This window comes from Diorhabda sublineata, chromosome 8 (genome assembly GCF_026230105.1).
Source record: "Diorhabda sublineata isolate icDioSubl1.1 chromosome 8, icDioSubl1.1, whole genome shotgun sequence".
Taxonomy (NCBI): Eukaryota; Metazoa; Arthropoda; class Insecta; order Coleoptera; family Chrysomelidae; genus Diorhabda; species Diorhabda sublineata.
In genome coordinates this window covers 22,278,221-22,293,551 of record NC_079481.1, presented here as the reverse complement: position 1 = coordinate 22,293,551, position 15,331 = coordinate 22,278,221, and the positions used below count along the sequence as shown (strand labels likewise).

The 15,331-nt window shown below is 34.4% G+C and overlaps 1 protein-coding gene across 1 annotated transcript in view; it reads left to right on the top strand.

The window, feature by feature from the left end:
• The window catches only part of LOC130447250 (myelin regulatory factor-like protein), a 107,115-nt gene that overhangs the window by 67,957 nt on the left and 23,827 nt on the right, over positions 1–15,331 (top strand). Inside the window, exons 2-5 of the mRNA XM_056783960.1 lie at positions 6,432–6,612; positions 9,741–10,111; positions 10,176–10,436; positions 12,124–12,295. Of these exons, the coding sequence (XP_056639938.1) occupies positions 6,432–6,612; positions 9,741–10,111; positions 10,176–10,436; positions 12,124–12,295 (985 nt within the window). The remainder of the gene's footprint in view (positions 1–6,431; positions 6,613–9,740; positions 10,112–10,175; positions 10,437–12,123; positions 12,296–15,331) is intronic.

Below are 15,331 nucleotides of genomic sequence, written 5' to 3'. Positions count from 1 at the left end.
CATGGTTATATTCTTCATCAACTACTATACCCCTAGTGATGCTCTGTAAAAGAACCTTACATTCCTAAAAGTGAGTGAGATAAGAGACTTGGAACAAATAAACCTCTTTTTTGAAGTGCAAAATAATTTATTAAAAGCCAGTAGGCTGAACTTAAAATATATAAAGACATACATACATATAACGTGTCAACTAAAGAAATTGCTTAATAATTCCCTGCCAATAAAGAAGGTCAAGACTCTTCTGTGTGTGTATAGAAGCTTACAAGTATATTGTGAATGATCTAAGAAATAAGGTTTCTTCATCGAGCAACATCTCTACTTCACCTTTTAACCTCAATAATTACTTATTGAATGTAACCAAAAATTTATCAATTCTATAACTTCTTTTCATGATCCGCTTTCATATCTCCCTGATGCTAATTCTAACTTACTTAATTGTATTGAAACGGCTATAATTATACCTCTGCATAAAGGAGGAGATAAAAATCAAGCATCGAATTATCGCCCAATTGTACTCCTTCCCACGTTATCTAAAATCATAGAAAGATTGGTGAAAAAGAAGCTCTTATCATTTCTGTACAAATATAAAATACTTACTACCCATTAATTTGGGTTTTTAAGTAACAAATGCACAAATGATGCCCTCATAAAGAATGTCTTCTTCTTAGCGTCCCCTTGACGTTGGCGATCAGCATGGCAAAACTCTTGAGCTAGTCTAAATAACTGTCCTGCTTCGGTTATCCCAGTCCATTCTCTAAGATTCTTCAATCAAGAGGCTTGTTTCCTTCCAATTCCTCTACGGCCTTCAACTTTACCCATCATAATCAACTGGAGGTTACTAAACCGGCTACCACACATTATGTGTCCCAAATAAGCTATTTTTCTGCATTTAATGTTATCCACCAACTCAAGAACCGCATTTACTCTGTTAAGGACTGAATCGTTTGTTTGCATAGCTGTCCACGGTATCTTGAGCATGTCACATTTTAAAAGCCTCTAAGTGGTAGATATTTTTAAAGTTCATGCTTCGACACCATATAAGGGAACTGACCATATGTAATATTTGATCATCCATTTCCGGAGTTGAAATTTTAAATTACCATACCATATATTTGTTTTAGAACAGTTAATGTTTAGACCCATCTCTCTCCCCACTCTGTCAATGGCGTTTAAAAGGCATTGCAGTCCATTCAAGTCGTCATACAGTACAACTGTATCGTCTGCGTATCTGATTGTATTTATAAGTTTACAGTTAATTTTTACTCCATGTGATAAGTTGTGTCTGACTTGCTTAAATATTTTATCTGAATACAAATTAAACAGAAGTGGTGAGGGTCGATTTTCCGTTGATTCGAAGTCTTTGGTGCCAATATGATTTTTCGATGATTCTTACGTCGGAACTATCAACTCCCTTAATATATTTATTAACTTCTCATGTCATACTCGACCAAATGTCATTTCGTAATCGATAAAGACTGTAAATACGTTTGTTTCGGCATTTTTGTAGTAATATAATCAGTGCAAAAAGTGCTTCTCGTGTTCACAATCCATTTCTGAAGCCGAATTGAGTTTCGTTTTGATCTTCTTTGTTACGCTCAGTACTAAGCCCTATTTTGTTTCTTCTGTTTATAAACGACATCGCCTGTCTACGACATCAGTGGTAAAATATTGTCGATTTACAGACGACACTAGTTTCTCTTAAGGCAACCCTGATCTCACGGCACTCCATATCGTACCATATCTAGTGACCTAATCACCCTTAAATTATGGTGCGATTTTAATCTTCTCTGTCACAACGTTTCTAAACTCAAAGTTTTATCATATAAAAATACATTACTGCCTTCTTTATTGATAACACCACCAGTGACGTCATTGAATCTGTAAAATTCTTAGGGCTTGTTGTGAACAATTCCTTGAAATGGGAGTTACATATTGCCGCCTTAACTAAAAAGTTAAGTTCTTCCTGTTTTGCGCTGAGATTGGTTTCCAAAGTATTGAACTTATCCACCTCATTAACAGTTTATTATTCAATATTATTTTTCAATTTCAGAAAGGTCGTTGCACGGCTATACACTTAGGAACGCGGAAGCACGACCTTTACCTACCTACTCCACGTTTAGAATTAGTTAAGGGCTCAATATTTTACAATGCAAAAAAATGTACAATCACTTACCAATTGAAATCAAATCGATATTATCTTTTCCCGCATTTCGCAATAATTTCAGGGCATATTTACTGGAAAATGCCTTCTATTCTGTAAACAACTTCTATTCTAATAATAATATTTAATTGCATATGCATACTGGTTTAATTTTTGCTATGGACTTATATACTAATTATTACCTATTACTATTACCTATAATTTTGTTACTCATTGTGGTTTTCTTCTGTATATTAAAATTTTATGTCATTTGTATCTTTATTTAGTTATTTTTCTCTCTTTCTCTCTCTCTAATACAGTGCCCAAACACCTATTGGAAGATACTCAATAGATGATCAGCCATAACCTTAGGAAATGTATATAAGACAGGGTTTGAAAATATCTTATATTTTTGTTAATAATGATTAATTAGTTTTTGTCAAGGCTTCGATGCCAGTTATTGATTTGAGATTTGTAATAAATCGATACATATATATAAAAAAAGTTTTACAACTTTACAAAGTGAATCAGGTACTAAATTCTAGGTAATATTCTTAATGAGTTATTGTGTACTCGGACTACCTTTTCGTTCATCTGAAATATCCCCTTTTCGAGTTGGCGCATCCTTATCTCAACCGATTAAAAATTCATACGAATTGTAGGGCACCCCCCAAATGTGTTAACTTTGTCATTCAAAACCTTCCCGAAACTACCTGTTATTCAAATTATGCAGACAATTTAAATTATGGCATAATGTGGTTATTATAATATAGTTACATCCAGTCCATCCTAAATACCCGAATTAATCTGTACCCATCCTACAGTAGAATGGTGTATTCACTTATTTATATTAATCACTCTCTATGCTTGAAAAGCCCTGTAGGCGTTCCCCAGGTGACGCGTAAACAATGAGAACGGATTTATTGAACAAACATTTTTGCATGTTGACCCCGAAATATGTTTGCGTTTTTAAACACAATAATGTATTTGTTGAATATGTACTTACGATGTAAATGGATTTTAATAAAATTCTACCAGCGAAGCAAAAAGTATTTTTAATTATTCATAACAGAAGAAATTTTTTTTCTTCTCTATATTGTAACGACGCGTTTAGACATTTTTTTGAAGGACTTAAGTAATAATTACTAAAAAGGTATCGATTGTCCTTGATGGGTAAGTGAACTTACCGCACTTGGGTAGTAATAATGTTTGCCATATAAAACGTGTATCTTATTTACTTAACTTAACTTTACTTAACAATAAGTTATTCTTCTTAAAAAAGTTTGAGGTTTGAAAATATGTATCTAAATTTTTATCTCAGCATATTTTTCATGAAAGTACGCCAAAAGCACAATTTCTGTAAGTGCTGTAGTAGTATTTGTTTGACTCCATTTTTTAAAGTATTCATACTTCTTTCTCGATTTTTGTAGCAGTAGCGACGTACAAGAAGTATTTGCTGATTCTTTTATATCCATTTGGTTATTATACAAATAAATAATTTGAATTTTTGATGTTCATGATACTTTAGAAAACGGTCGAAGCTATTCATAGTTACATGCTAAAATTATCGAAAACTAAGAATATGTTCTGCGGGAAGGTGGAAAAACCATATATACTAGGATGGACCTAGAAATACCTGACCCAACAAAGAAAACACAAAAATTTTAAATATATATATATATATATATATATATATATATATATATATATATATATATATATATATATATCGATTTTACAACATAATCTCGTTTTAGCTCCAGTTCGAAGCTCTTTTTATAATAAAAATTGTCAAGATTCTCAAAATATCCATCAACTGCCGACATCACCTCTTCTTTGTTTGAAAATCTTCGACTACCGAGCCATTTTCGCATGTCTGGGAAAAGAAAATAATTTGAGAGCGCTAAATCTGGCGAATATAGTGCATGAGGTAGCAATTCAAAATGTAATTCATTAATTGCAATAACGGATGTGTGAGATGGTGCATTGTCTTGATGAAACAACATTTTCTTCCTAGCCAAATGCAGCTATTTTTGCTTGATTTCTTCTCTCAAACTTGGCAATAAGTTAGTAAAGTACTCTCCGTTGTTAGTTTTTTCTTTTTCAAGATAGTCAAAGAAAATTATCCCACGCGCATCCCAAAAAACCGATGCCATGACCTTGTCTGCAGATGAAACGGTCTTTACCTTCTTTGGAGCCGGTTCTTCCTTTCCAATCTATTGTTTTGATTGGGTTTTTGTTCCGGGTGTGAAATGATGGACCCACGTTTTATCCATGGTTATGAAACGGCGCAAAAAACCTCAGTGAAACACTCAACACTGTTTTTGTTTCATAGTGAGTAAACGCGGGAACCATCTTGCGCACAGCTTTTCATGTCCAAATTTTCCGTTAATATACGATGTACCGCACTTTTTGAAATGCTTACTATATCTGCTAGCTTGCGTACTTTCAGTCGAAGATCATCCAGTACAGCTTTGTGGATTTTCTTCAACATTTCTGGTGTCGTCACTCAAACTACGATGTTGATCTTTGCAGGTCATACGGCTTCGTTTAAACTCTGCTACCCAATATTTTACTGCTTATTACGAAGGAGCAATCTCACCCAGAGTAGAATCTAGTTCAGTTTTTTATATTGGTTGGGCTAATGCCTTTCAAATAAACGTATTTTATCACCTAACGTTGATCAATTTTTTCCATGTTTACAAATTCACTGAAAACGTTTACTATTGATGGCTGCCAATCAAATACTAACCAACGTGGCGTTTTCAAACTTGAAACATATACTGTACAGATTACCGCCATCTCTAAGTCAGGATAGGTACTTCTGGAACCATACTCTTACTTTACATGATATAGTGTTGTGAAATACCCGAGTATTTATAAATCGGGGAAAATATCTGGGTATTTTGCATATTTCATCTAAAATCATACCAATCAAGCAAAACATTTTTTCAAGGTATTTTTTATATTTTATAGAGAAAATCGGATGTATCCCCAACATATATTTATATATATAAAGAAAGAAACTGAGTTTATGGAATAAAAATTGTGAAAATAAACTCTAATCCAAATCTTTATCTCAAAACATGTGGATATGGGAATCATCGATTTCAAAATATTCATCGCTATCGTTGCTGCTAACTTTAGTTCCTTCTTCGCTGTATTTGCTTGTTTTGCGCTTTTTAGATTGTATTTAGCAGATTCCACTAGTGCGATAAATAATCTATCTGCTCAGCCCTTTCAGTTATGTTAGAGAAAAAAATTTGAAAATCAAGATTAATCCATAAAAATATTTTCATCTTTTTGAGCTTAAAAATTGAAAATACGCTTATTTTGGATAATATTAGTAATTATCTTTCTACTTGCTATTTACCCGCTCCACGTCACTGGTCCTCAGTATTTGAAATAGGACAGTGCTGATCTAGGCAAAACATAAAATCCATAGGAAAAAACAATAATTGAAACCACTTTGACAGAGATAAAGGTGCTTTTAGAATTTGTAGTTGCCAAATATATTATAAATTATCACACTTTTGAAGACGGTGATAGAGGATGCAGAATAATAGTCCACCCGAATTTCTTTACATCTTCATGCGTTTGACGAGTGACGTAGGGGCGAGCGTTGTCGTGAAGAAGCACTAATCCCTCCGTCAGTCGATCTCTCTGGCAATTCGAGATTTTTTGTAGGGGTTTGATCAATGTTTCACAACATCTGTCTGAGTTTATTGTCGTCCCAGGTCGCATAAAATCGATGAAGTGTAGCTTCTTTCAATCTCAAAACACAGCCGCCATAAACTTTCGACTAAGTTTGTTTGAACTACTTTAGTAGTGGTGACCTAGAGTGATGCCATTGACGAAAATGTTGTTCAAACTCCTATAACGATAGAGTTCAACAACTTCTCCTTGTTGCTTACTCCCTCGCATTGTTACTGAAACTTGCGAGCAGCGTTAAGACGTTTTGGTGTCCGTCAGTCAGAATCCGGAGCACCCAACGAGCACTTATCTTGCGTTAAACCAAGGTTCTCGTTCAATTGGGTCATGCGAAGCTTCAGCTTCATCAAGTTCACGGATGGTGAAGTCTAGCACCTTCCCTAGCACTTTTGATACAATTGCAATATTTGGATTAATTGTGTTGTTATGACAGAATTTTCTTAATACGTTATTAAATGTTCAGTAATGTACAAATTTTAGGAGCATAGATGAACGATGTATGTAATAGTATCATGCTATTAGCATTTACATAAATGGTATATGGCTCATTTCAATTATTTACCTTAAGTTTCTATTGCAGCTCGGGGTACAGATTTCGTTGGAGGAATAGATAACGAAGCCTTGGACTTTTCACAATTGGAAGATTTCATCAATAGCGAAGGTTCTCAAGGTAACAATTCCTATTTTGGAGATTCACTCAATTCTACTCAACCCTCCGGTAAACTTCTGAATGTCATCGTTGAAAATAAAAGGAATATCGGGTAAGTTAAGATTCTTTTATATTGAAGATTGTTGATTATGAGTTCAACGTAACATACTACAAATTTTACTAGATACAATGATTCTGATTAGAAACACATGATTACAGAAAAAGTTACAAATATTATAAAGGTATTTATAAAAAGAAATTCAATTCTGGGGCTAACGTTTGTTTAGCGAGTTCTTAAGGGAAGAGTTCATCCCTAATACTGTTTTGCAAATTTAGTTTAACCAATTTTAGGTGTTTCAGAACCCAAACTTTTTGAAGTAATTTTTATTTACATAATTATGGATCAGGTTAAAACTTTTACGGAAATTCATATCACAAAGTACACCTTTATGATGTTTAGGACGTCTTTGCCCGGGAAAGGATGCCGACGACTCTCAAGGCTCCATCATAAGGATCCTGCAACAAGTGGGCAGGTGGAGCAAGTCCGAATCGGTAAAGATTAACCCAAAAATTTTTATCAGAAGACGCAACATTGGCACGGCCACATGTATAACACTTGGAGATGTAACTCTCAAGTACTCTAGAGCGGTGAAAGGAATGGAGGTTGCTCTGGACCCAAAACTATTCTGGCATGAACGCGTAGACATCAAAATGAAAAAGGCTATTTCTGCCTCTAGGCATGTAGAAGGGTCTCCTGTTGTACATAGGGCCTTTCAACTAAGATTCTTTACTGGATATATACCTCAATAGTTAAACCCCTTCTCACGTACGTGGCTATCGTGTAGATACCTTGAACAGAGAAAGTAGACACTAGAGTAATACTGGTCAATCATTTTGATGAGCAGTGACCAAATTGCGGCTGCGACCGTTAATAATTGGGGCTTGGAAGCATACATGAGTTGACTGGTAACTTTATATAATATACCAATAGCAAACTACTTAGACCGTATGGCTGCCATACAAGCAATAAAGGATGAAACGGTGTTCTCTAGGTTTGTGCTGGAGTTACAGAATATCCTACAAGAACTGGTGAGTGACGGACTCCACAGATAGATTGGAATCAGCAAATTCAGCAAAGGGCCTAGAGTCCATTCTTGGTGTAGACAAAAGTGTTGCTATTACGTCTCTAAACAATTTCCTTGCAAGACAGACCCGGCGGAGATGAATAGAGACACCTGGTATGAAGCAAGCTAGGGCACCCATAGATGAATCTACTTCTTCTCTTAAGAAACAATTGCTCCACTTAAATAGGCGCCGCTCAGCACTTACACGTAGAAGGCTCAAACACTTTGGCAAGCTTCACAGTTTGCCTATTAATATCAAAAACTACAAACCAAAGTGCTTGATTGGCTTTTGAGATGATATCGGCCTTTGGTAATTGCAAGTGGTACATGACGGACCTATCAGAAGACCTCTACGGTCCTTCACTGCCCATAATCCTACTATGAACTCAACAGTCCTTCATTGCGCATAATCTTACTATGAACTATAAACCGTATTTAGGAATTTAAATATAAAGAAAAATGTTTTGTTGCCGGTGCCTGCCTTCAGTTCAGGTTCAAGTTCTGCTTCGCTCCAAACTGTTTTGTTAGATACAATCCAATTTTTAGATTTTAAACATACATTTTCTATTATTTTTTTATGGAAACTTTTACTCAAAACAAAAACAACTACGAAAACGAAAAATATTTCCTATTCCCTCCTAGGCTGTTTGCTACATATATTGATCATTGTGATACAGTCAATCCATGAATCTACAATACAGTACGACATTTTTCTCGCCAGTTTTCAAAAACAAGGACAAAGTAAGCATGATTCATCAAAAGGTGAGCTCAGGTGAAACAAAAATGAGTAGATTTGCAGAAAATGGGCTCAGTTTAGTACGCGTGCGCCTGATTATGTAACGTGATGTATTAATATACTGTTTAAAACAGCGCTCCAAACAATACACATGGAGTAATTGAAAATAGACTAAATTCACCAACTGGTTGCCAACTGATTAGTGTCTCTGCACACAGAGTAGACTCAATTGTGACCGAAACTTGACTGACAGTAGTTCATTTTGGTTTATAAAGAACAACTTGAGGCAATTAAAATTCTCAACCATTTTGGGCTTTCCAGACTTTGTTTCAAATAAATAATAAATAATTGTATTAAATTAACATGTTTACATTTTAACAAAGAGACTTGAGCTATTCTATAATCCTTTTTGTATGTACAATGTACAAACTATTCTATTCGTCCATCTTTGGAATATTGCTCGCACATTTGGAGCTCGGACTCCAAGCATACCCTGAGAATGTTATTCTCAATACAGAAGAGACAGCTGAATTATCTGACCTCTTTTACCGATACTACCACGGTAGATGCTCTTCTGGGCTGTCCAACATAATCTCGCCTAGAACAGTATTTGCAACAACTGCTCAAGAGATCATGAACACCGAATCCACTTGCAGACACCCGGAAATGCAAATTATCGAGGCTCTTTCCTTTGGAGAAGTGCAAGCTGTGGAATCAGCTAGACAAGGCACGTCTTTCCCGAACAATACAACCTACAGATGTTCAAGATCAATATCCACAGGCATTTTAATACATTAGGCCCCACTTGTGCTAATCGAGTGTAGTACGGTTTAGCCTCATGTGCTTGTTTTTTGCATAAAAAATAACAAATATAGTTCCAGAAACAAAAAAATTAAGAAAGTAATTTTACTAGAACGAATTAGTAACCTGTTGAAATTAAAAACTCGTGTTGTCGTCATCAGATTGAAATAAATTACCTTCGTCCATTAAATCCTTTGAGAGGCAGGTGATTCAAGTAGTCAGCGAATAAACAGGTCGAGTTTCTTTAAACTGGTTCCAACGCCTTGCCGACTGGTTGGCAACCAGTTGCCCTGCCTGTAAATTTCCATTTATTTACAACGGTTGTTACTCGTTGCAAACTGGTTAGCGATTTGCGTCAGAAAGGAGTTTCTTTGGGTTGATCTGTGTTAATCTTAGGAGAATATGAGACATACTCTTTGTGCAAATAATTCTTTTATAAAAATTCAGCCGACATATTTTTGGTAGTACCGCATATCTAAATATCAAAATAATTTTATACTATACAAAATAATCTACGATGTTTCTTGCGTTCTACATGCGCAATAGATATTTTATTAACAAAATCAATTTTTTTTGTAGACATTCACTCCCTGAAAGCCCACCAGACAGCAGCTCTGAACACCCTTATAGTCCACAAGATGGATGCGAGGCACCAATTACATCACAGGAAACTATATACACCAACCTAACACAAGGCCTTTATAAACCCACCATACTCAGTCCCATTTTGACGGACAACCTTATTTTAGGATCACATATTGTAGTGACGGACCAAAATAATGATCAGCTTTTAGATAACGGTAATATATTACAAGATAACGGACTAATCGTAAGTGGAGATATCAGAAATGGAACGGCTATACTCAATAATAGAACGATTCAAGAAAATTTACAAGGCGATCAGAATATTTTACAAGGTAGAATAATCTTAACCGACTCGAATGTTACAGGTAAATCGAGCACCGTTTTAAATTTTGTCTCAATTAATCACACATTTACAAAACAATGTTTCAGATACCAATCGTCCGATCTTACTGACTTCATCAGAATCAGCGCCAAATTTTGAAAGAAGTATTTATAAAAATGACGATTTCGATAAAAATATTGTACATTTAGGATATAATCACAACATAGAAAATTTGCCCAGGAACAACATAGATAATAATATATGCGAACAAAATTTGGAAAACATTCAGAACGTTTATACAAACCTGCAATCTGCCCCTAAGAAAAGAAAGTTATCTCAAGATTCGCCATTAGTTAAAAGTGAACCAGGTAAATTCGATTATTTGATTTGAAAATATTTTGTGAGTAAATAGATGTGTGAAGAAATAATCTATAACATTATCATATATCTATATAATCTATTCTTTAATTTCTTATTTCTTAGATCTTCTAAATTTAGATCATGAAATGGTTTTTAGGTCCAAATATTAATATATAAAATAAATAATTAAATATTGTTTATAATTGTGTTAGACAATATGCTGGAATGCACGTCGCATTTTATTCAATTCTGCGCTCTTAATAAAAAACAATCGCATATCATTCGCTAGATTAGATTATATCAGGGCCTACACTTTTATTTTCCTTGATTTGAAATAAAAAAATTAATATTTGAAGTTATGAAAATCCCTAAAAATATAAGACCCCTAAAAACACCCCATCCTACATTTCCTATCCCAAATTTGAGGGGAACACCCTAAGTTGGGAAACCTGGCGATTGCCAGGAAAATTTTGTGTTCGTGAGATAACGGAAGATGCCTTATTTCGAAAAGACGATATTGTTTTAAAGATTTCAAAGCCAATAAAAACCAGTTATTCCAGATTTTTAAATTCAGTTAGAATCTCTGTCGACCTCGCCAAATACAGTTCTGCGTCTTTTTGCCCCCAACTACCCTACATATAAAATACCATATTTTTAAGAACACAAGTGCAGCTATATTATTTCATTTGAAATAAAAACTGAACCCCATCACGCAAAAAATATTTAGTCGCAAAACGCAAAGTGCCAATCGTTGATATTGGCATTTCTCCGAAATATTGTTTTCTTATTATTATAATAATACCAAAATAGTGCATCGAGCGTTAGGGCGAATCTGGCGGCGTAAAAAAGATAATAAATAGGTAATAATAAAGAATAAGCCGATTGCCGCAAAAATGACGGAATATATTAATAGGTATTTTTCTATCCGACTAGGCTAGAAATTTACCCCATATCTCGCCTCACTAATCAAATTTCGACTAGGTACGTTAATAGGGCAGCATATTTTGTTCTTGCATCCAGGCGGCGGATACCCTAGGCTCGGCCTTGACCAAAAGGTACTTTGGGAGAGATGTTACAGCTGGCAAACCTTTCTCCTCACCTTTGCCAGACACGCTTCCGTCCATCTAGAACTTTAAGGCTAACTCTAGTTTCATCGAAGAACAGAACTCGTTTCCAATCAGTGATGATCTAATTCTAGTTCGAGTTCGAGACGATATATCGAACATTTTTAATCAGATTGCTGGTCACTCTCCTGTTTCTGAGAGTTGTTTCAAAAAACGATCATCAATTTTATTAGTGCAACGTTTACGCCCTTGTCCTGATTCCCGATGATACGAACCCGTTTCATTATGTCGCCTCACTATGCGACTGCTGCTGGAATGGTGTCTTCCTAACAAACCAGCAACATATCGCATTGAATATTCTTCATTCAGTAGAGTCGGTGCTCGCACTGCCTCTTCAATTGATAAATTTGGTTGGCAGCTCATTTTTTAACTTGATATACTCCCCATTGAACTTCCAAACTTGCTTATAATAAAAAGAATTAAAATAAACAGCTTGCGTCTAACAAAAACTTTGCTCTAATCAGTACTTTTTAAGAAAATGCTAACACAGTTTTAGTCAAAACAAGATACTATAATTAAGTTAAATAATAACTGTAATAAATTTATGTTTTTTTATATTTTCACCATTTAGATCATTGTACCAACAGCCAACTTAGCCCCTCCGAACAGTTGAACACGTCAATAGATGAAGATTATGCCTCTTCAGAAGCTTGTTTGTCAGAATCTCAGTATCAGTGTATTAGATTTAGTGCCTTCCAGCAGACCAATTGGCATATGCTTTGTGATCAAAATCTCACAGAATTGTAAGTTACATTTAGATAATTTAATTAATTTATTTTTAACCAATAATTGAAAAACTGAGATCAAAAATTAATAATTATTAGAATAACTTATAATTAATCTTATTATTAGTCATTTTCTTCCACTTTTTCATATTTATGGTATTCCTTATCCAGTCCTGAATTGATCTCTTTCTCGAGAAAGAGAGAGAGAGAGAGAGAGAGACGAGGGTTATTGAATTGCTCTGATGAGACGTAATAACGTCGAAACTAGTCAGTCGTTACAACCTCTCCTTGCAATTGTAAGCCATTGGGGATGTTAATATCGACAAAAAGGTCTATTGACATCACGCTCTTCAGATAAGTGTAATTCAATATTCGTCGAGGCATTAGCCAGGAAAGTAGTTGTTTTCTCATTGAAGAACAGCAGTATACATTTTCGAAGTATTGAATTTTTAAATTATTTCAGAAGTGAATAGTAGAAATCCTTTATTTTCTGTATTTTTTAAAAACTGACAAAAAGCATTTGTTCTTTGCACTTGAGGTACAATAAGACTTGTAAACGAGAGGTCTTGGGTGCGGCCGCCACCTTCGCGATGGTGTAATATTTTCTGCTCATTACCTATTAACAAATTATTTTATTGCACCTTTGGGAAATCTCTCCACTGGTAGGATCTAATTATTACCATCATTTCTTATGGACAGTGAGAAAACAATGAAAAGCCTAAATAACTTCAGCAGTTTATTTTAATAGTACAAACAATCCTTCCTTTTTTTATATTGATAATATATTCACGATATACAACTATAATTTATATCCACTGTTCGCATCTCGAGTCTTCGTTTCTTGCTTTAGTTAAACTACATACTACACTTATTCTAATCTCTAGCCTTGAGATCTCAACATGTATTACATCACTCAAAAGTCGTGTGACTGGCACATAGACGGCGCTTCTAACTTTCGAAAGACTATGTGTAAAATTTCATGACATTTCGATAAGTCAAACAGTCATTTAAGTGAAGCTACTTTTGTTATTTTCAAAACAATTTCGGGTGTTAATTTATGATTGATTTTTGATGAAAAAAATACAGATAATGGTACATAATAATGGTGAACGTTCTGGTCGTCCAATTGAGGTGGTTACTCCGGAAAACATCAGAAAAGTCCACAAATTGGTTATATCTAAGCGTAAATTGGAATTGCGTGAGATAACTGATATCAGAAAGATATCAGAACACAGTGTTTTTACAATTATGCATGAACATTTGACCGTGAGAAAGCTTTTTTTTAAATGGGTGACGCTTTTACTCACAGTCGATCAAAAACAACAACGCGTGGATGATTCAGAGCAATGTTTGGCCATATTTACACGTAATAAATCAGATTTTTTGCGTCGATATGTGATAATGGATGAAACATGGATCCATCACGTCAATACGAAATCAAAACGATCAATGGACTTCAAAAAGGAGAGACAATCAATAGCGAATACTACATAGAGTTGTTAGATAGTTTGAATGCAAAAATCAAGGGAAAACGGCCACATATGTCGAAGAAAAAACGATAGTTAAAACGAACGAATTAAACTCTGAATTGCTCCCTCATCGACCTTAGTCCAGATCTGGTTTCCAGTGACTACTGGCTATTCGCCGATCTCAAAAAAATGCTCGCCGGTAAGAAATTTACGTCAAATGCAATAGTAATTGCTGAAACTGAAGTCTAATTTGAGACAAATGTCAAATCCTTGTACAAACAAGGTATCGAGAAGTTAGAGAAGCGTTGGATTGATGGTATTACTCTTGAAGGAGATTACATTGATGAATAAAATCAATTTTTAACAAAAAAATATGTGTTTTTCGTAGTTAGTCACACGACTTATTGAGTGATGTGTTATATAGTTTCGTAACAGTATTAAAATAATACTTGTACCTATGAAATAGAAAAATAAAATGTTACAGTAATTACCACATCTGGTAAGTGAATTAAAAAAGGTTAAATAACTATGCATAACTTATGGACAATTAATTAATCCAATGAAATTCTATAAATAAAAATCTATTTAAAATAAATGTAAATATAATTATAAACAGTGATTTATGTCGGGCTACAATTACCACTAATGTAGTCATTTGTCAGAGACATTGAAAAGGCATATAGCTATTATTTCATAACATTTGCATAAATGACATATAAGCACAAATTTCTAGGACTGACAGTAGTCAGTGGTAAAATATTTAAAATTGGGAATAATAAAAAATGAATTATTTCATTGATAACATGGTAAAAAGATAATTAAATTTGAATCATTCTTTTTCAAAGTACTACCCTTGGTTAAAATTGTACTTATACCAATGTTGGCTCAATTATTTATTGGAACCATCACTGGAAAGACTTTCGCCTGCTCTGTCAAAAAAGTACCACCAAAACATTTCTCCTTCAGCAATTTTGAAAAACCAGAAACCGTATTGTACTAAATCTGGTAAATAAAGTGAATAGAGACATACAGAAAGACTTTGGCTGGACTAACACTCACGAACAAAAGCGAAGTCGCGGTATTATGATGAAGAAGACAGCCATTGGCTTATCTCTTTATTTATACGTCATTTCACAAACGTCCGGTATTCCCTTGTCAAATTCTGAATTCCCAGTTGCTCCCTTTATATATATAGTATAATAATGAACATCTGAAACTCTGCAAACAAAATCTCTAAAGCAACTATAGTAGCAGACTTATAAACAGGTAGTACAGGAAACAGTGGTAAAAAACGTTGGATTTAAACTCTACTTACCTCCTTATTCAAAATCTACCTTCTGCCGAGGGGCGCTTTTTAATTTTTTAGGGGTGAAAACTAAGCCTTATCGTAAAAAATATAAAAAATCTTCGATTTTATTATGTATTTGAGGAAAATACAGTTTAAATGAATTATTCGTAGATCTGTTGATATTTTCAAACAAATTTATGATTAATCGGACTCACGCATCACTCCAAAGACCATCTTCTGAGGGTAGTAATATTGAAAACTTTTTCTAGACATTTATTATAATCTCGATTTTCATGA